The sequence below is a fragment of the Mesoplodon mirus genome (genome assembly GCF_964341445.2).
Source record: "Mesoplodon mirus genome assembly, chromosome: 3".
NCBI lineage: Eukaryota > Metazoa > Chordata > Mammalia > Artiodactyla > Ziphiidae > Mesoplodon > Mesoplodon mirus.
In genome coordinates, this window is record NC_138978.1 from 128,600,579 (window position 1) to 128,622,313 (window position 21,735).

Consider the following 21,735-nt stretch of genomic DNA (forward strand, 5'->3'; position numbering starts at 1 on the left):
CTTTTATTTCTTTTCTTCTCTGATTGCCATGGCTAGGACTTCCAAAACTATGTTGCATAATAGTGGGGAGAGTGGACATCCTTGTCTTGTTCCTGATCTTAGAGGAAATGCTTTCAGTTTTTCACCATTGAGAATGATGTTTGCTGTTTCTCGTATATGGCCTTTATTATGCTGAGGTAGGTTCCCTCTATGCCCACTTTCTGGAGAGTTTTTATCATAAATCAGTGTTGAATTTTGTCAAAAGCTTTTTCTGCATCTATTGAGATGATCATATGGTTTTTATTCTTCAGTTTGTTAATATGGTGTATCACATTGATTGATTTGTGTATATTGAAGAATCCTTGCACCCCTGGGATAAATCCCACTTGTTCATGGTGTATGATCCCTTTAATGTGTTGTTGGATTCTGTTTGCTAGTATTTTGTTGAGGATTTTTGCATCTAATTTCATCAGTGATATTGGTCTGTAATTTTCTGTTTTTTAGTATCTTTGTCTTGTTTTGTTATCAGGGTGATCGTGGCCTCATAGAATGAGTTTGGGAGTGTTCCTTCCTCTGCAATTTTTTGGAATAGTTTGAGAAGGATGGGTGTTAGCTTTTCTCTAAATGTTTGATAGAATTCACCTGTGAAGCCATCTGTTCTTGGACTTTTATTTGTTGGAAGATTTTTAATCACAGTTTCCATTTCATTATTTGTGATTTGTCTGTTCATATTTTCTATTTGTTTCTGGTTCAGTCTTGGAAGGTTATATCTTTCTAAGAATTTGTCCATTTCTTCCAGGTTGTCCATTTTATTGGCATAGATTTGATGGTAGTAGTCTCTTAGGATGCTTTGTATTTCTGCAGTGTCTGTTGTAATTTCTCCTTTTTCATTTTTAACTTTATTGATTTGAGTCCTCTCCCTCTTTTTCTTGATGAGTCTGGCTAATGGTTTATCAATTTTGTTTATCTTCTCAAAGAAGCAGCTTTTAGTTTTTTTTTTTGAACAAATTTAATCAGTTATACATATACATATGTTTCCATATCCCCTCCCTTTTGCGTCTCCCTCCCGCCCTCCCTATCCCACCCCTCCAGGCGGTCACAAAGCACCGAGCTGATCTCCCTGTGCTATGCGGCTGCTTCCCACTAGCTATCTACCTTACGTTTGGTAGTGTATATATGTCCATGCCGCTCTTTCGCTTGCAGCTTTTAGTTTTATTGACCTTTGCTATTGTTTTCTTTGTTTCTATTTCATTTATTTCTTTTTTTAATTAATTAATTTATTTATTTTTGGCTGCATTGGGTCTTTGTTGCTGTGCATGGTCTTTCTCTAGTTGCGGCAAACGGGGGCTACTCTTTCATTGTGGTGCGCAGGCTTCTCACTGCAGTGGCTTCTCTTGTTGCGGAGCATGGGCTCTAGATGCACAGGCTTCAGTAGTTGTGGCACAGGGGCTCAGTAGTTGTGGCTCGTGGGCTCTAGAGCGCGGGCTCAGTAGTTGTGGTGCACGGGCTTAGTTGCTCCGTGGCATGTGGGATCTTCCCGGACCAGGGATCGAACCTGAGTCCCCTGCATTGGCAGGCAGATTCTCAACCACTGCGCCACCGGGGAAGTCCCTATTTCATTTATTTCTGCTTTGATTTTTATGATTTCTTTCCTTCTGCTAACTTTGGGTTCTTTTTTTGTTGTTTTTGCTCTAGTTCCTTTAGGTGTAAGGTTAGATTGTTTATTTGAGATTTTTCTTGTTTCTTGAGGTAGGCTTGTAGAGCTATAAATTTCCCTCTTAGAACTGCTTTGGCTGCATCCCATAGGTTTTGGATCGTCGTGTTTTCATTGTCATTTGTCTCTAGGTAGTTTTTGATTTCTGCTTTGATTTCTTCAGTGATCTCTTGGTTATTTAGTAACGTATTGTTTAGCCTTCATGTGTTTGTGTTTTTTACGTTTTTTTCCCTGTAATTCATTTCTAATCTCGTAGCGTTGTGGTCAGAAAAGATGCTTGATATGATTTCAATTTTCTTAAATTTACTGAGGCTTGATTTGTTAGCCAAGATGTGATCTATCCTGGAGAATGTTCCGTGCTCACGCACTTGAGAAGAAATGTAATCTGCTGTTCTTGGATGGAATGTCCTATAACTATCAATTAACTGTGTCTGGTCTGTTGTATCTTTTAAAGCTTCTGTTTCCTTATTTATTTTCATTTTGGATGATCTGTCCACTGGTGTAAGTGAGGTGTTAAATTCTCCCTCTATTATTGTGTTACTGTCGATTTCTTCTTTTATAGCTGTTAACAGTTGCCTTATGTATTGAGGTGCTCCTATGTTGGGTGCATATATATTTATAATTGTTATATCTTCTTGGATTGATCCCTTCACCATTATTTAGTGTCCTTCCTTGTCTCTTGTAACATTCTTTATTTTAAAGTCTTTTTTATCTGATATGAGTATTGCTACACCAGCTTTCTTTTGGTTTCCATTTGCATGGAATATCTTTTTCCATCCCCTCACTTTCATTCTGTATGTGTCTCTACGTCTGAAGTGGGTCTCTTGTAGACAGCATATATATGGGTCTTGTTTTTGTATCCATTCAGCAAGCCTGTGTCTTTTGGCTGGAGCATGTAATCCATTCACGTTTAAGGTAATAACGATATATATGTTCCTATGACCATTTTCTTAATTGTTATGGGTTTGTTTTTGTAGGTCCTTTTCCTCTCTTGTGTTTCCCACTTAGAGAAGTTCTTTTAGCATTTGTTGTAGAGCTGGTTTGGTGGTGCTGAACTCTCTTAGCTTTTGCTTGTCTGTAAAGCTTTTGATTTCTCTGTCAAATCTGAATGAGATCCTTGCCGGGTAGAGTACTCTTGGTGTAGTTTCTTCCCTTTCATCACTTTAAATATATTATGCCACTCCCTTCTGGCTTGTAGAGTTTCTGCTGGGAAATCAGCTGTTCCCTTGTCTTTTGTTTGTCATTTTTCCTTTATTGCTTTCAATAATTTTTTGTTGTTTTTAAATTTTATCTATTTGATTATTATGTGTCTCGGCATGTTTCTCCTTTGGCTTATCCTTCCTGGGACTCTCTGCGCTTCCTGGAGTTTGGTGGCTATTTCCTTTCCCATCTTAGGGAAGTTTTCAAATATAATCTCTTCAAATATTTTCTCAGGTCCTTTCTCTTCTCCTTCTGGGAACTCTATAATGCAAATGTTGTTGCATTTAATGTAGTCCCAGAGAACTCTTAGGCTGTCTTCATTTCTTTTCATTCTATTTTCTTTTTTCTGTTCTGTGAGAGTGAATTCCACCATTCTGTCTCCAGGTCACTTATCCGTTCTTCTGCCTCAGTTATTCTGCTATTGATTCCATCTAGTGTATTTTTCATTTCAGTTATTGTATTGTTCATCTCGGTTTGTTTGTTAATTCTTCTAGGTGTTTCTTTTTTAATTCTTCTAGGTGTTAAACATTTCTTGCATCTTCTCGATCTTTGCCCTCATTCTTTTTCCAAGGCCCTGGATCATTGTCACTATTATTGTTCTGAATTCTGAAAGGTTTCCCTCTTTTGAATTTTTTGGTCAATTTTTGACCCCAGGATTTTTTTTAAGGGCAGGTGTCGTTTACAGGCCTGCAAATACTGTTAATATTAAGTGACCATTAGCACTGAGTTTAAAGCTGCTGTTGTGAGAAACGGCCACAAGGTGGCAGCCTTTCTCCATTCCCAAATAGGGTTACTATGGCAGTAGACCTTTCCTGGAAGTTGTGTTTCTAGGTTGTAAATTAGAATGGAATGTGCCAGGAAAAACCCCCATAAGTTTATGTCTCAGTACTTCTTGCTCGTTGTTTTAATTTATTTTTTCTAATCAGGGTAATGCTTAGAATATTATTTGTACTAAGTGTACACAATCTGTTTCATTTGTACATTATATATATCTATTCATGTACCGATCCTCTCCTCATGTAAATTAATACACAGTGTTCAGTACCCCTGCCTTGGTATATGGTCAGTCTTTTTGATATATGTATTTAATATGTATTGGTATCGGTATGGTAAGCCTAATCTTAATTTATCCATTACTCCCACCTTTCATTTTAGATAACCAGAGATTGTTTTCTGAGGCTGTGTCTTCTCTGTGGAAATAAGTTCATTTGTGTCAGTTGTTAGACAACACCTAGAAGTGATATCATAAGATATTTGTCTTTTGCTTTCCGACTTACCTCATGTTCTGTGATTATCTCTAGGATCATTTATGGTGCTGCGAAGAGCAGTGTTTCATTGTTTTCCATGGCTAATATTCCATTGTGTACATGGACCACTTCTTCTTTGTCCATTTCTCTGTTGATGGACATTTTGGTTGCTTTCATGTCTTGGTTTTTGTGAATATTGCTGCAGTGCACCCTTGCCAGCCTGTGTCTTCTCAATTCTGTTCTTCTCAGGTGAAAGGCCCAGCGGTGGACCTGCTAGATTGAATGGTACCTCAATTTTTACTTTGAAACGCAGTTCCTTTCTGTTCTCATTATTGGCTCTTACCACTTTACATCTCACCAGCAGCTAGAGGGTACACAGTTCTCTAAAACCCCTTCAGCACTTATTGTTTGTAGACATTTTGCTGATGGTCATTCGCCTGGTGTGTGTCGAAACCTTTTCATAGATTAGATATGCATGAGTCTAATAATTCCTGGTGTTGACCTTTTATCCATTTTCCTTTTTTTTTTTAAAGAGTGTGTAAAACTTACCTCTCATACGATCTTCTTGAAAAATTTGCTCTCTTGAGTTTTTTTTTTTTTTTTTTTTTTTTTTTTGCAGTACGCGGGCCTCTCACTGTTGTGGCCTCTCCCGTTGTGGAGCACAGGCTCCAGACGCGCAGGCTCAGCGGCCATGGCTCATGGGCCCAGCCGCTCCACGGCATGTGGGATCTTCCCGGACCGGGGCACGAACCCGTGTCCCCTGCATCGGCAGGTGGACTCTCAACCACCACGCCACCAGGGAAGCCCTCTTTTGAGTTTTTTTCGCCACTCCCTACCTCAGAACATTTTTTGAGGGCAGGTGTCCTTTACAGCCCTGAGTCCTTGTGAATATTAAGTGACGATTAGCTGTGGTTTAAAGCCGATCTTGCGGGAAACGGCCACAAGGTGGCAAAATTTCTACATTTACAATTCAGGGGTGTTGGGCAACAGAGCCTTCCTGGAAATCGTGTTAGTAGTCTGTAAATCAGAGTGGAATGTACAAAGGCAAACCCCCAACAGCTTATATCTCCTTACTTCTTGTTTGTTTTTTCAATTTAATTTGTATTGTTTATCAGAGCAAATTTGATAAAAATGTTGTGTATGTTCTAGGTGTACAGAATCTGGCTCATTATATCTATGTATCTATCTATTCATCTTTGGATCCTTTCCCATGGACGTTATTACAGAGTGTTGAGTGTACCTCTCTTGGTATTCCATACGTCTTTGGTGATTATATGTTTCCTATGTTAAATTAGTATAGGTCTGTCACCCCCATATCCTAAATTATCCATTCCTCCCACCTTTCCATTTGGTTCAACATAATTTTGATTTCTTAATCCATGAGGGTCCTTTTCTTGGAAATAAGTTCATGGGTATCATTTTGTAGGTAACACCTATGAAGTGATATCAAAGGATATCTTTCTTTCGGTTTCTTTCTTACTTCAAGTTGTATGATTATATCTAGGTCCTTCTATGGTGGTGCAAGCAGCACTGTTTCATGCTTTTCTGTGGCTAATATTCCATTGTGTACATGGACCAGTTCTTCTTGCTTCATTCATCTGTTGATGGATATTCTGGTTGCTTCCAGGTCTTGTTTGTGGTACATATTACTGCAGTGTAGTATTGCCAGCCTGTGTGTTTTGGATTATGGTCTTCTCAGGTGATAGGCGCAGCAGTGGGCCTACCAGATCATATGGTAGCTCAATTTTTACCTTGAAACGCACGTTCATTCTGTTCTAACTACTGCGTGTTACCAGTTTACATCCCACCAGCAGCTAGGGGGTCCACAGTTCTCTAAAACCCCTTCAGCATGTATTGTTTGTGGACTGTTTTGCTGATGACCATTCTGACTGTTGTGAGGTGAACGTTTCTTTAGATTGGATTTGCATGTCTATTAATTTTTGATATTGAGCATTTTTCCATGCCATTTTTTTGGTGAAAGGAAAAAAAAAGAAAGAAAAGATAAAATGTGTGTAAAATGTGCCTCTTGAAATGGTCTTTTTTAAAGGTTGCCCTCTTTTGAATTTTTTGGTCAATTTTCGACGCCAGAATTTTTTTTTGAGGGCAGGTGTCATTTATAGGTCTACAATTAAGTTGAATTCTAACTGACCATTAGCACTGGGTTTAAAACTGCTGTTGCAGGAAGACCAAAATGCTGCAGGATTTCTCCATTATCAAATCTGGTTACTAGGTCAACAGAGCCTTCCTGGAAGCTGTGTTCCAAGGTTGTAAGTTAGAATGGAATGAGCCAGGAAGAACCCCTATAATTGTATGCCTCATTACTTCTTGTTCGTTTTTTTAATATAATTTTTATTTTTTACCACAGCAAATTTGATTATAATGTTTTGTTCGTTCTAGGTGTGCAAGATGTGTTTGTTTTACACCTATACCTATATGTATTCATCTTGGGATCCATTTGCCATGTAGGTTATGACACAGTGTTGAGTAGTCTTCTTTTGGAATTCCATAGGTCTTTGGAGATTATATATTTCACATGTGTTTGTATATCTCTGTTAACCCCGATATCCTAACGTATCCAATCTTCACAACTTTCCTATTGGTTAACCATAAGTTTGTTTAATAAATCTGTGATTGCCTTTCTCTGTGGAAATATCTTCATTGGTATCAATTTTTAAGTAACACCTATAGTTGATATCATGGGATATGTGTCTTTCGCTTTCTGACTTACTTCCAGTTATGTGACTACCTCCAGAGTCATCTATGGTCCTGCAAACTGCATTGTTTCATTTTTTTTCTGTGGCTAATATTCCATCTGTACACGTACCAGTTCTTCTTTGTCCATTCGTCTCTTGATGGACTTTTTGGTTGTTTCCATGTCGCGGCTATTGTAATACTGCTGCAGTGCAGTTTTGCCTGCCTATGTCTTTCCATGTCTGTCTTTCTAGGTTACAGGCCAAGGAGTGGGCCTGTGGAATCATATGGTATCTCAATGTTTACCTTTTAAAGGCAGCTCCATTCTGTTTTCATTAGCAGCACTTACCAGTTTATGAGCCACTTAAAGTTGAGGGTATGCATTTCTTCACAACCTCTTCAGCATTTATTGTTTGTATTTATTTGCTGATGGTCATTCTGACTGGTGTGAGCTGATACCTTTTTCTGGCTGGATTTGCATATGTCTAATAATTCCTTATATTAAGCTTATAGCCATGTACTTTTTTTTTTTTAAAGAGTGAGTAAAGCGTACCTATTCAAATGGTTTCTTTTATTTTTTTGCGGTATGCGGGCCTCTCACTCTTGTGGCCTCTCCCGTTGCGGAGCACAGGCTCCGGACGCGCAGGCTCAGCGGCCATGGCTCATGGGCCCAGCCGCTCCGCGGCATGTGGGATCTTCCCGGACCGGGGCACGAACCCGTGTCCCCTGCATCGGCAGGCGGACTGTCAACCACTGCACCACCAGGGAAGCCCTCAAATGGTTTCTTGAAGTATGTGCCATATTTTGAATTTTTTTGCCCATTACCTCCCTCAACACATTTTGTTGTCCGGTGTCATTTATAGCCTTGCAGTACTTGTGAATATGAGGTGACCTTTAGCACAGGTTTTAAAGCTGCTGTTGCAGCAAGCGGCCACAGGGTGGCAGCATTTCTACATTCCCCACCCTGGTTACTAAGGAAACAGTATCTTCCTGGAAGTAGTGTTCCTTGGTTGTAAATTAGAGTGGAATGTGCCCGGATAAAGCCCCAAAGCTTATGTCTCCTTACTTATGTTTGTTTTTTATATTTAATTTATATTTTTTATCGGAGTAATATTCCATTGTGTACATGGACCACTTCTTCTTTGTGCATTCATCTGTTGATGGACATTTTGGTTGTTCCAAGTCTTGGCTAGGGTAAATAGTGCTGCAGTGTAGGATTGTCAGCCTGTGTCAGTAAAGATGTTAAATAACTAAATAAGACATTGCCAGAAAAAACAAATCTGAGAAACAGTTTTTTCCCAGCTGAGTTGCCTTTCGGGAAATACTAAAGAGAATTCTGCAGGCTGAAATGAATTTAATTCAGACATTACCAACTAGCCATATAGAACAGGAAAGGGAAGCTTTAATTTTATGTTACTTTATGTCTTTATGTAGTAGTTATAACTGTAATTTGTCTACTTTTTTGAAGTATAGTTGATTTTTAATGTTGCATTAGTTTCTAGTATACAGCAAAGTGATTAAGTTATACATATATATGTATATATATATTGTTTTTCATATTCTTTTCCATTATAGTTTATTACAAGATATTGAATATAGTTTCCTGTGCTACACAGTATGACCTTGTTGTTTATCTATTTTGTATGTAGTAGTTTGTATCTACTAATCTCAAACTCCTTATTTATCCCTCATCCCACCCCTATTTTTTTTTAACATGAATATAACTAACTGATAACTTCATTCTGACTTTGATTTGGGTCATTAGACCTTCATTGTTATTTAATGACAGTATTATGGGACAAGAGGAAATGACTGCCAAGGGTATATCTCTAATCAGCATTTGCTAATGAATGAATGAAAATAAAGCACTGTCTTTTATTTTCTATCTTCTTTAATATCCTGGAGTATCACCTTTTATACTATAAGAGAGTGGTTATCTTTTATTTGTTACAGGATATGTTTCAATTAGACTATTGCAAACCTGAATAACCGGAAAGGTCAGGCAGGTGGCATGAATATGTCAGTCCATTCTGGAATAGGTAACAGAGAAAGAAGGGTTGGAACTATAGTGAAATGAAGAGCGAGGTCCCACCTAAAGCTATCCCCATGCCATTTGTCAAACAAAACATGCCTTCTGGGTGGAATTTGACCAAAAAGCAGGCTAATGTGCTACTCGTTTTCAATTCCTAGCCCTTTCATTAAATTACTCCTAATTATTATAGTGGCCAAGACCTTGGAATTTACTACACTTGTGAGGTATTATTTTCACTTTAGTTCTAAGATTATTTTCTGTCTCATGTTGTTAATATTATTATGGTATAGCTCCTCTAGTTTTTATTCTCACATTTTCTTATTTCTGTTCCTATCTTTTTTCTTCCTGTCTTTCCTACTTTCCTGCTGTATCCTTCATTCTCGCTCTTAGAATCAATGCAGTCAAGTCATGGTTGTCCAGAATGCAAGGTAGAGTTGGTTCTCTTTCAGTGTCACACCACAGTGAAATGTCTAGAGTTCTCTTGTTTGCCTTTTAAGTACATTCACCTGCAGTTCAACTTCGGCTATAATTTTTATTTTTCTACATGTTGGTATCAATTGAATTAGGCTAATAGCAGACTGTTCTGACCACAACATTACTAAATATGTGTAGCAGGTATGTGCATTGGAGCCCAGAAAAGTAGAAAAGAGTAAAAACATAGAAAGGTATGAATAAGGAACTATCACTTTGAAATTAGATATAACTAAAGTTTTCATTTATAATTTGTCTGCTAAAATTCATTTAGCTTCTCATGCAAAAATCATGGCTCAGATTCTTCTGAGTCTTCTATGACAACCAAACAAAAAAATCTAGGCATTTTTCAAAAGGAATTAACTGATCTTCTGGATGACCAGTACTAGGTGTGTATCTCATGTTAAAGATGATAGCTGTCTGGTCTTTTACCCTCACTTAGACCTGCTATTGAAACATTTTCATGCCTTCTGTACCACAGAATTATTGCTGTGTAATATAGGACGCCATAATCTGCCTGCTCTAGGGTGTTAGCAACAGCGTAAGAGCAACCTCCTTGGATTGTCTGTTTTCTGCTAGAGCATGTTGCATCATTACATTGTCAGCTAAGGATATTTCTTAACACATAGCCAAAAGCATTTTTTTGCACATCTCATTGCATTGTAAATTAAATGTGTTATTTAGTTGGGGAGGTGAATCTTTTACCATATGTAGCAACAGGGTGATGGGAATTTTAGTCCCACCTAGAATATTAGTGGTACAGGATTTTTGTCTGTGACATTAAAATTCAGCATCTTTACTAAACCTGACAAGCTGTTGCCCAAAAGAGGCAGTGAGTATTAAATATCTCAAAGAATAGTATTACTACAACCTTTCTGGTGCCCAGAAACTTTCTGTTTCTTTGCAACCACATAATTATGGCAACCAGTAAAATTTGGTACTGAGAAAGGTTGCTTGTTATGACTGGCTCTCTCATCTCCAGATCTCTCAGACTGGTACACAAAATGAACTTTGTTTCAAAGAGTTAGTGTCATTTTAGAACAGACGTTATCAGTCACTTTATTCAGAAGTTTCCTCTCTTTTATCCAGAGAAACCAGGGGGAAATTGTCAGAATGACAATGATTGACTATATTTAACTTAGAAGAGAACATGTTTTCTGTAAATGTAAATAATGGTCAGAATAATCTGGGATGTATTAGATTACAATTTAGAAGATCTAGAGTCACTTTCTCATCATATCTTTCATCTTGAGATCACTTTCATCATCTCTTCGAGAACTGTCAATGTGAAAAGGAATTATACTGATGAGGTACTGACATTGTAAGTTAGGCTGAGGAGGCCAATGAGCGAAGTCCTTAAGAACTTGGATTTGAATTTCAGCCCTGCCACTTAGAAGTTGTGAAGTTTCTCTAAAGCTATTTCCTCTTCCACCTAGGAATCATAATAGACCCCCTCCCAGGGTTTTTGTGAAACACAGGGAGAATGCACCAAAAATGATAAGCATAATGTCTGGCACGTAGTAAGCTCTCAATAAATGGCAGTTGCTATTATATTGCTAGAAATATATATAATAAGCTCCATGTAGCCAATGGTCAGTTATCCCTGCAAAAAAGAAATGCAGAATTCTTGGGCTACTGAATTACACCAAATTATTTAACAACACTATATAGAAAATCAAACAACTTTTCTTCAATAATAAGTGTAATACATTCTTCATTCTTAAAATTTTTTTAAAAATGTCCTGTTAGCTAAAAGAATTTCACTGGTCCAGTTTTCTCATCTCCTTTCATTTCCTCTTGCCATCCTTTAATCAAGATACTCATGGGCTTCCCTGGTGGCGCAGTGGTTGAGAGTCCGCCTGCCGATGCAGGGGACACGGGTTCGTGCCCCGATCCCGGAAGATCCCACATGCCGCGGAGCGGCTGGGCCCGCGAGCCATGGCCGCGGAGCCTGTGTGTCCGGAGCCTGTGCTCCGCAACGGGAGAGGCCACAGCAGTGAGAGGCCCGCGTACAGCAAAAAAAAAAAAAAAAAAAAAGATACTCATAAGCTCTGACAGTCCAAATGTCAGCCGGGATGGGGTGAAAGAAAGACAAGGAAATAGCCTGAAGAGTCCATGAACTCAAAACTTGTCCCCGGATAATTAAGAAATGGAAATGAGCATATCTGAAGGATTTCGTTGTGGTTTTCTCTTATTACACTGTTGGACAAAGTACAGATTTTTTCCCACTAGTGAGACTTTGCCATGACTGAAGCTGATTTTTGCTATCATGATACCTGGAAGCCTAATTCCTGGCTGGACTTTCTCTAAACACCCTTGTTAGCATCTCAAACTATTTCCTCTGGAAAGAATGTAAAGCAGATTCATGTGTTGTATGTATTTACAATTTGAAGGCCAAAACATTTTATTTCAATAGATTTTAAAGGAAAAAGAGAAGTACAAACATGTTTTAAAGATCCATCCAAAAACCATTTATTTAGCACAGACTGCTCCAGACTCTGTGCTGGGGTTGGAATTGAGACCACAGCCATAGTGTCAGACCTCAGGGAGCACAGAGGACAATCAAGTGACAGCCCATAAATGCACTATTGCACACAGAGAAACAGAGCTTATAAAATGGGATATGCTCTGTGCTTCTTTCTAAATTAAAGGCAACATCCTCAGAGGAGTAATTTTGAAAAAACTACACACACACACACACACACACACACACACATACACACACACATATATCTTTATTGGATTCATTATATATTTTTTCAATAAAGAAATATATATGTATTTTTTTCCAATCAAGAAAAACTAAATAAAAGAAATGAAGACCTTCAGTACTTTAGATAATTCTATGAAAGTTAAGAACAAACAAGCCATTATATTCCATTCTTCTTTCTCAATTTTTTTTACAGAGAAACTCAGAGAACTGTTTTTATTCTGCTGGTTTAGGAGAGGATAATTGATTTTTTTTTTTTTTTTTTTTTTTTTTTTTTTGCGGTACACGGGCCTCTCACTGTTGTGGTCTCTCCCGTTGCAGAGCACAGGCTCCGGATGCGCAGGCTCAGTGGCCATGGCTCACGGGCCTAGCCGCTCTGCGGCATGTGGGATCTTCCTGGACCGGGGCACGAACCCATGTCCCCTGCATGGGCAGGCGGACTCTCAACCACTGCACCACCAGGGAAGCCCTGGTAATTGAATTTTAAGTACCTTTTTCTGCCAGCCTTAAAGTCATATCTACCTATGAGAAAATGATTGTCCAATAATAAAAAAGAGAAAGAAAAAAAAAGAAATTAGTCAAAACTTTAAGGAAATAAAGGTTTAGGGTTTTTTTTAAGTTTTTGGCCACACCCCACGGCATGTGGGATCTTAGTTCCCCGACCAGGGATCGAACCCACGCCTCCTGCATTGCAAGGCAAAGTCTTAACCACTGGACCACCGGTGAAGTCCCTAGATTTTTGTTTGATAAGCACCATGTTCCATCTTGATTAATTGACTTTTTATTTTCCCTTATAAAAAACTTCTCTGATTATTACATATGGCTTAATTGTCCTAAAATAATGTCATTATTGCAATCTTCCCATGAGGGATTGTAGTGTGTTTACCAGACACGGTAGGAAAGGAAAAGGAACTCCATTTATTTCTCAGCCTGGATTTCTGCTCACATTCAAGAATCCCTCTGCTTACCTGGCCACCTTCAACTTGTAAATCCACAGATTTTGATATGGCGATGAGAACTGTGGAGTTTTCAGTTGTGTAAAGTGGGAACACAGCCCACTGATATCATGCCCAAGATGGTCAGTACATGGTAACTATCAAACAAGGGTTCTTGAAGGAAGAGCTTTGTGTGGCCATCTCTGCGTGTCAGGAAATTCAAGTGTAAAAAATTGCAAAAGGATCTCATTGGCATTTACACAGGTCAACCAGGGCTGGTAGAGGCAGGATCAGGAGAAAGGTGTGTTTACCCTCGTTAACCCTAAAGGCAAAGGGCACAGACCTTGAGTCTTGAGAGAACTAGAGATTCAAACTTATTAGTAAGATTAAGATAACCTAGTAAAGTGAACATCTAGATTTTTTCCAACTAATTGGGGTTATATGTGAGTGTATCTGAGTAAAAGTAAATTTTTATAATAATTATCCTTAGTTGTTCCACAGCACTCTCTTAGTCTTAAGATATACCATTCAGTATTTCCCTAGGCAACTCTAAAGCTGTCCTCATTTTTGATATGTGTATATATACACACACTATAAATAATTTCTGTTGTATATATAAAACATATATTTAATTTGAAGTGTACAGTTTTTGACTGTAAAATAAAGAAGACAAACTAGACACTTCAGCTAATGAAACCTGCAATTAAGAAATTTTATGATGGGCCTAATCAATTGAGTTCATATAGCCCATGTTTCAGAGCAAGAAATTAGTTTCCCTGTGTTTGAAACCTGGTCCTATGAATTAATGACTATGCAACCTTGCCAACATACCTGAATTCCTCTGAGCTTCAGTTCTTATCAGCTATAAAATAGGATAATAAATAATACTGGACTCATGGAGTTGCTTTGAGGGTTAAATAATGTAACACATTAAAAGCACTTAGAACTCTGCCTGTGAAAAAGTAGCATTTCGTAAATGTTAGCTGTTATTTCAATGTGCTTACTTTATAAAGTACTTCTCATGACATAATGGTATGTCAGTACAATTAAGAGTTTTGCAGTTGTACATTTTGATAGAGCATAATTCCTGGTGCAGAGTTGGCATTCAATAATTTTGCTACATATGGGTGAAAAAATGACTGAAGTATGCATGTGAAATATAACAATTATTAATATTTATAAATTAAGAAAATATGTTGACTAATATATCTTTTTGAAGACATTTCAGTAGTTCAGGCTATTTTAATATATACTGACATATATAGAATTTTAGTAAAACTACATGAGTTTGCATTTGACATTAATTTCCATCTTCAATCTTATTTTAAAATTTTGTGCATTCAATTTTTCAGAATTTGAAAAAAATAACAATTTTACCACTGTTCACTGTATTATGAATCTTATCCCTAATATGTTTTTCCCATGATCTCACCACTTGGATAATTAAGTCCAAAACAGATAGAAACTTTAAAGCTCATACTACACAACGTGTTTTTTTCTTAGTATACCTACTACAGGAATAGCCATGAATTCTACAGTAGCAACCAAAGTTGGCTATTAACTTAAAAGTGGTCATATTCATTCTTCTTATGTCATTAATTTAAAGAATCAAAATAATAATGTATAAAGGGACATAATTTGCTAAAATAGTTTTGAATTTTGTTATAAAATATTTTCAACTTACTGAAAATTATAGAAAATACTGTCACAAATACTTGTGTTCTTGCTATCCAATTTTACCAAATCGTAACATTTTGCTATATTGGCTTTAGATTTTTTTTTAATAAAAAATATATTACAGGTACCCCTGAAGTCCTCTAAAACCATTCCCCTGTCATCCTGAGATAACCACAAAATAGAGTTTAACGTCTATAATTCCCAAGCTGTCTTATGATATTAACGTTTGTCATACATATATACAAGTAGACATAAATAATTTACAGTATTATTTCATGTAATTTTAACTTTATATCATGATAACTGACTATAGGTTTTCTTCTGCAAATTATTTGCTCAAGATTTTTTTTTAAGATTTATCTATCTTGATAAATGAAGGTGTATTTAATTTAATTTAACTGCTGCTTAAATTTCATTGAATAAATATATCATAATGTATTTATTTATTATATTATTAACACACTATTAGAAGCAATGTTGCAATGAATGTTCTTTAACAAATTCCTTTTGTACATGTGGGAGAATTTCTCTAAAGTAGAAGTGGAATTAAGTCAAAGTTGAATTTTCTGGGTACTTGAGTGCATAAACTTCACTAGACATAGACAAATTTACCTAAAAAGTATATGTACAAATGTATACTTTCTGTCCACAGTCTATGAAAGTTCCTGTGTCTTTGAATCATTGCCTATACATTTCCCCAGAATTATTTGCACTTTGTGCTGAATGACAAAATTGTCAAATTCTGCTCTCTTTGTTTGTACATTCAGATAGGTTGGTTACAAACGAGAATAGTGCTGCTTCATTTCTTAAATTGGATTCAGTTCACAGTGGCTGAAATGTGAGGTCTTAGGAGACATGAGCTCAGTGGTTCTCAATTTTGGCAATACTTTAGATTTGCCTAGATCATTTTTTAAATTCTGATGCTCAAGCCTCACCCCAAGACTCTCCTTGGGGGTGAAGGGCAGGGGGATGTGGGTGCCGTGCTAGTTGCCCCACCTACAACCCTTGGAACTCAGATCCCAAAGTGATCCTAATATGCAGTCAATGTTGGAAATTATTGCCCTTGTGTATGTCTGATAAGAAAGAGAATAAAGCCAGAGGGAGAAAAAAAGATACTTGGCTGTAGACCCATCTCTAAAAGTGAGTGGTGAACTGGAGCTTGATTCTTAATAGTTTTATCTAGAATGAATAAGTAAATTAGCATCTGGGGAACAATAGTAGGTATTCCAGAATTTGGCAATGCTTGAGACCAGGAATATAACAAGAGTTAGTCTGCCGACAGTTGGGAATAGAACTACAGGTCCAGGGTCAGGATGCAGTACCTTTAGGGTAAGGCAGTTTATGAAGTCCAGGCACGCGAATGGACCCCAAACAAGTAGATTTGTTTTCTAGGCAGAAAATTTGGAAAAAGCCAGTGAACGTTAGAGAAAAGCTTTGTCTATGTGGGCACCATTGGCTCATAGCAAATGGCAATAATTCCAACCCCATTAGCTGGTTGATGCCAGTTATAAATGTTTTGTCAGACTTAATTAGAATAAGTTTTAAAAATAAGTTATGCTTAAACGTGTAAGATATAAGCTTCTAACTGGTGATCAGAGGGCATGGAAGAGTCAAGGATAAACTGAAATGCCCCAAGTTATAATGAATGAGGAAATGTTTTGATTTGGTTCATCATTTGTAACATAAGCTGTTGACATAAACCAAGAATTTGTATTTAATTAAGATTGTTTCATAACTAGATTAAGTATTCTACTTTACCAAGAGTGTCAAAATCTACTAAATATAAGGTAACAAATGTTCATGGAATCTCAGCTATAGCAACAGCCATTTTTCATCCTTTCCTCAATCAGTATAGTTATTTCAGTTTTTTATAGAAAAAAATGAATTGAAAGACCATTTGGCTTTGCTGACATGATCAGTTGCCAAACTATTGGAAAGTTAAATATCAAATTATTATTTAGAGGACAAGAAGATATTAATGTTACTGTATAGTTCATGTAATTATCTCACACATTCAGGAGAGATTAAGATTTCTAAAATTGTATTCTAATTAGAACACCTAAAAGCTTTTCTTTAAAAAAAATACCTTAGGGAAAATAAAACTAAAGGCATCCAAGATATTTTTAAATTGTCATTGTGCATTCAACTTAAAATACAGTTTAAGACATGAGTATGATGAGACGATTACATAGTGATTCAAAACAAAATACCTTTAAAAGTCTGCATGCCCTTCAGGTTGACTATGAAGTCATCAGTCAAGATAAATAATCAGGGTAATTCTTTCTTTTTTTCCAATTCAGTGCTGAGTACAAGAGAAGGACTAAATATGTTCAGAAAAGTCTTAATCCTGAGTGGAATCAAACAGTCATTTATAAAAGTATCTCCATGGAACAGGTATGCAATGATTATTTTCTATATGAAAGATTCAGGCTAATATAAAACAGTGATGACAGAGTTATTGAAAGATTGTGATTCATATCAATTTTTCCATACACACAAAAAAAATTAAGTAAAATACATGCAAGAAATATAACCAGGGGCTTCCCTGGTGGCGCAGTGGTTGAGAGTCCGCCTGCCGATGCGGGGGACGCGGGTGCGTGACCCAGTCTGGGAGGGTCCTGCGTGCCGCAGAGCGGCTGGGCCCGTGGGCATGGCCGCTGGGCCTGCGCATCCGGAGCCTGTGCTCCGCGACGGGAGGGGCCGCAGCGGTGAGAGACCCGCGTATCGCAAAAAAAAAAAAACAAGAAATATAGCCAGTAAAAGAAACTGGGTGCAGTTCGAAGATACAGTGAACGAAAATGTGCACATTTTGACAAAACAGCTAAAAAAAATAAACAAAATGAATAAGACTAGTGGGACATTTTCCACTGATTATTTCGAAATTAAATATTTCAATAGACTGGGCTCTATTTATCATATTTTGAGGGAAAATATTTCCTAACTAGCTGTATTTTGACTTTCATAAACAAAGAAAAAATAAGATTCAGATGCACTGAAATGAATTACCTCTCCTGGCAACAATTTAGGGATCATCTCTTTTCTAACTTGAGGCTTCCCAGGACCAGATGGCTTCACAGGCGAATTCTATCAAACATTTAGAGAAGAGCTAACACCCATCCTTCTCAAACTCTTCCAAACAATATCAGAGGAAGGAACACTCCCAAACTCATTCTACGAGGCCACCATCACCTTGATACCAAAACCAGGCAAGGATGTCACAAAGAAAGAAAACTACAGGCCAATATCACTGATGAACATAGATGCAAAAATCCTCAACAAAATACTAGCAAACAGAATCCAACAGCACATTAAAAGGATCATACACCATGATCAAGTGGGGTTTATTCCAGGAATGCAAGGATTCTTCAATATACGCAAATCAATCAATGTGATACACCATATTAACAAGTTGAAGGAGAAAAACCATATAATCATCTCAATAGATGCAGAGAAAGCTTTCGACAAAATTCAACACCCATTTATGATAAAAACCTGCAGAAAGTAGGCATAGAGGGAACTTTCCTCAACATAATAAAGGCCATATATGACAAACCCACAGCCAACATTGTCCTCAATGGTGAAAAACTGAAACCATTTCCACTAACATCAGGAACAAGACAAGGCTGCCCACTCTCACCACTCTTATTCAACATAGTTTTGGAAGTTTTAGCCACAGCAATCAGAGAAGAAAAGGAAATAAAAGGAATCCAAATTGGAAAAGAAGAAGTAAAGCTGTCACTGTTTGCAGATGACATGATACTATACATAGAGAATCCTAAAGATGCTACCGAAAAACTACTAGAGCTAATCAATGAATTTGGTAAAGTAGCAGGATACAAAATTAATGTACAGAAATCTCTGGCATTCCTGTACACTAATGATGAAAAATCTGAAAATGAAATCAAGAAAACACTCCCATTTACCATTGCAACAAAAAGAATAAAATATCTAGGAATAAACCTACCTAAGGAGACAAAAGACCTGTATGCAGAAAATTATAAGACACTGATGAAAGAAATGAAAGATGATACAAATAGATGGAGAGATATACCATGCTCCTGGATTGGAAGAATCAATATTGTGAAAATGACCCTACTACCCAAAGCAATCTACAGATTCAATGCAATCCCTATCAAACTACCACTGGCATTTTTCACAGAACTAGAACAAAAAATTTCAAAATTTGTTTGGAAAAACAAAAGACCCCGAATAGCCAAAGCAATCTTGAGAACGAAAAACGGAGCTGGAGGAATCAGGCTCCCTGACTTCAGACTATACTACAAAGCTACAGTAATTAAGACAGTGTGGTACTGGCATAAAAACAGAAAGATCAGTGGATCAGGATAGAAAGCCCAGAGATAAACCCACGCACATATGGCCAACTTATCTTTGATAAAGGAGGCAGGAATGTACAGTGGAGAAAGGAGAGCCTCTTCAATAAGTGGTGCTGGGAAAACTGGATAGGGACATGTAAAAGTTTGAGATTAGATCATTCCCTAACACCATACACAAAAATAAGCTCAAAATGGATTAAAGACCTAAATGTAAGGCCAGAAACTATCAAACTCTTAGAGGAAAACATAGGTAGAACACTCTATGACATAAATCACAGCAAGATCCTTTTGGACCCACCTCCTAGAGAAATGGAAATAAAAACAAAGATAAACACATGGGACCTAATGAAACTTCAAAGCTTTTGCACGCAAAGGAAACCATAAACAAGACCAAAAGACAACCCTCAGAATGGGAGAAAATATTTGCAAATGAAGCAACTGACAAAGGATTAATCTCCAAAATTTATAAAGAGCTCATGCAGCTCAATAGCAAAAAAACAAACAACCCAATCCAAAAATGGGCAGAAGACTTAAATAGGCATTTCTCCAAAGAAGATATACAGACTGCCAACAAACACATGAAAGAATGCTCAACATCATTAATCATTAGAGAAATGCAAATCAAAACTACAATGAGATATCATCTCACACCAGTCAGAATGGCCATCATCAAGAAATCTAGAAACAATAAATGCTGGAGAGGGTGTGGAGAAAAGGGAACACTCTTGCACTGCTGGTGGGAATGTGAATTGGTACAGCCACTATGGAGAACAGTATGGAGGTTCCTTCAAAAACTACAAATAGAACTACCATATGACCCAGCAATCCCACTACTAGGCATATACCCTGAGAAAACCATAATTCAAAAAGAGACATGTACCAAAATGTTCATTGCAGCTCTATTCACAATAGCCCGGAGCTGGAAACAACCTAAGTGTCCATCATCGGATGAATGGATAAAGAAGATGTGGCACATATATACAATGGAATATTACTCAGCCATAAAAAGAAACGAAACTGAGCTATTTGTAATGAGGTGGATAGACCTAGAGTCTGTCATACAGAGTGAAATAAGTCAGAAAGAGAAAGACAAATACTGTATGCTAACACATATATATGGAATTTAAAAAAAAATGTCATGAAGAACCTAGGGGTAAAACGGGAATAAAGACACAGACCTACTTGAGAATGGACTTGAGGATATGGGGAGGGGGAAGGGTAAGCTGTGACAAAGCGAAAGAGAGGCATGGACATATATACACTACCAAACGTAAGGTAGATAGATAGTGGGAAGCAGCCGCAGAGCACAGGGAGATCAGCTCAGTGCTTTGTGACCGCCTGGAGGGGTGGGATGGGGAGGGTGGGAGGGAGGGGGATGCATGAGGGAAGGGATGTGGGAACAGATGTATATGTATGACTGATTCACTTTGTTATAAAGCAGAAACTAATTAAAAAAAATAAATTGAGGCTTCCTACGGATCTGGCATTGTGCAACTAAACTGTACAGAAGAAAGCATGAAGAAGACTAGTGTAAAGGACTATCACAACAAATAGATGACTCTAAGCAAAATTGCATCAATGTGTTTCTGAAAATCTTCATGTCGTAACTTTGTATCAATAATAGAAAATAACTGATGGTTTATAAAGATGAATTCAGAGAGGAAAGAATACAAATAGAATAGGAAGAAGACATCCATGAAAACAATTTACAAATGAGTTGTCTTTCAAAATGAGGTTTCTAATTTATCCTTTGGAAGATTTCTAATTTGACTATGAAATTGAAGCTGGATATAAATTATAATCTGGGTTCTTGAATTTAAAATAAGTTAAATTTCACCTGCAGAAATAAGACGGTGCTACTAATGTGTTTTGGCAATTTACTGAAACAAAAAACTATAATCCAAATACTTTGAATAACCTAGGCATTTTTGCAACCTATGAATTTCATGTATTTAAAGAGTATATATAGATTCTGCTTGGTAATTTTAATAATGGGCAGGGGTAGAATAACAGGAAATAAGTAAAAATCACCCTTTTTTTGGCAAAATAGTGAGGTATCTTATGATCAGATACTTGGTTGGACCACAAAATGATTGACAGTTTACATAATATTGAATGTAAGTATACAGTTTTATATAAACTTAAAGTATTTTTACATAGGCGGAAAGAGTTCAAGGAATGAAAATATAAATGAGTCTATTATATGAGTATAATGAAAATTTATGATGAGAAATGAGGTTAATGACATTTTGATTTGAACTGTAGCTCAAGAAGAAAACACTGGAGGTGACAGTCTGGGATTATGATAGATTTTCTTCCAATGATTTTCTTGGTGAGGTGAGCCTATGGTTTCCTTTTTTTTATTTGCTTCATTATAAACCATCAATTAAATCTTTATGGAAAGCATATTTCTTAAGTGTATAAGATAACTGTTTCTGGATAAAATTCTTTGGTGGATAGAATTTATTTACGAATGACTCTTTGAATAGATGAACAGCAACTGGAGAAATAATTTTCACTTTACCACTTGATGTACTTTATAATTAATTTGCAAGATGAAATATTAATTGTTTTGATTGAAAGTTATATAATCATGCTGTGAATCAAATGATTATGTAAAAGATTTGAAATAAATTTATTGTATTATAAAATGAGCTTGATTTTTTTCAAATGCATTTTCAGGTTATTTAATTGCTATTCCTCATTGCATGCATGAATGACTTGATGTGACATTTTACATTCTTA

General features: G+C 36.9%; 1 protein-coding gene across 1 annotated transcript in view; it reads left to right on the forward strand.

Annotated features, from left to right (window-relative positions):
• LOC309799235 (uncharacterized protein) overlaps positions 1–21,735 on the forward strand; it is a gene marked incomplete at its 3' end in the record, with an annotated part of 219,183 nt that overhangs the window by 17,960 nt on the left and 179,488 nt on the right. The window contains exon 2 of the mRNA XM_082612214.1: positions 16,957–17,050. Within this exon, the coding sequence (XP_082468340.1) occupies positions 16,957–17,050 (94 nt within the window). The remainder of the gene's footprint in view (positions 1–16,956; positions 17,051–21,735) is intronic.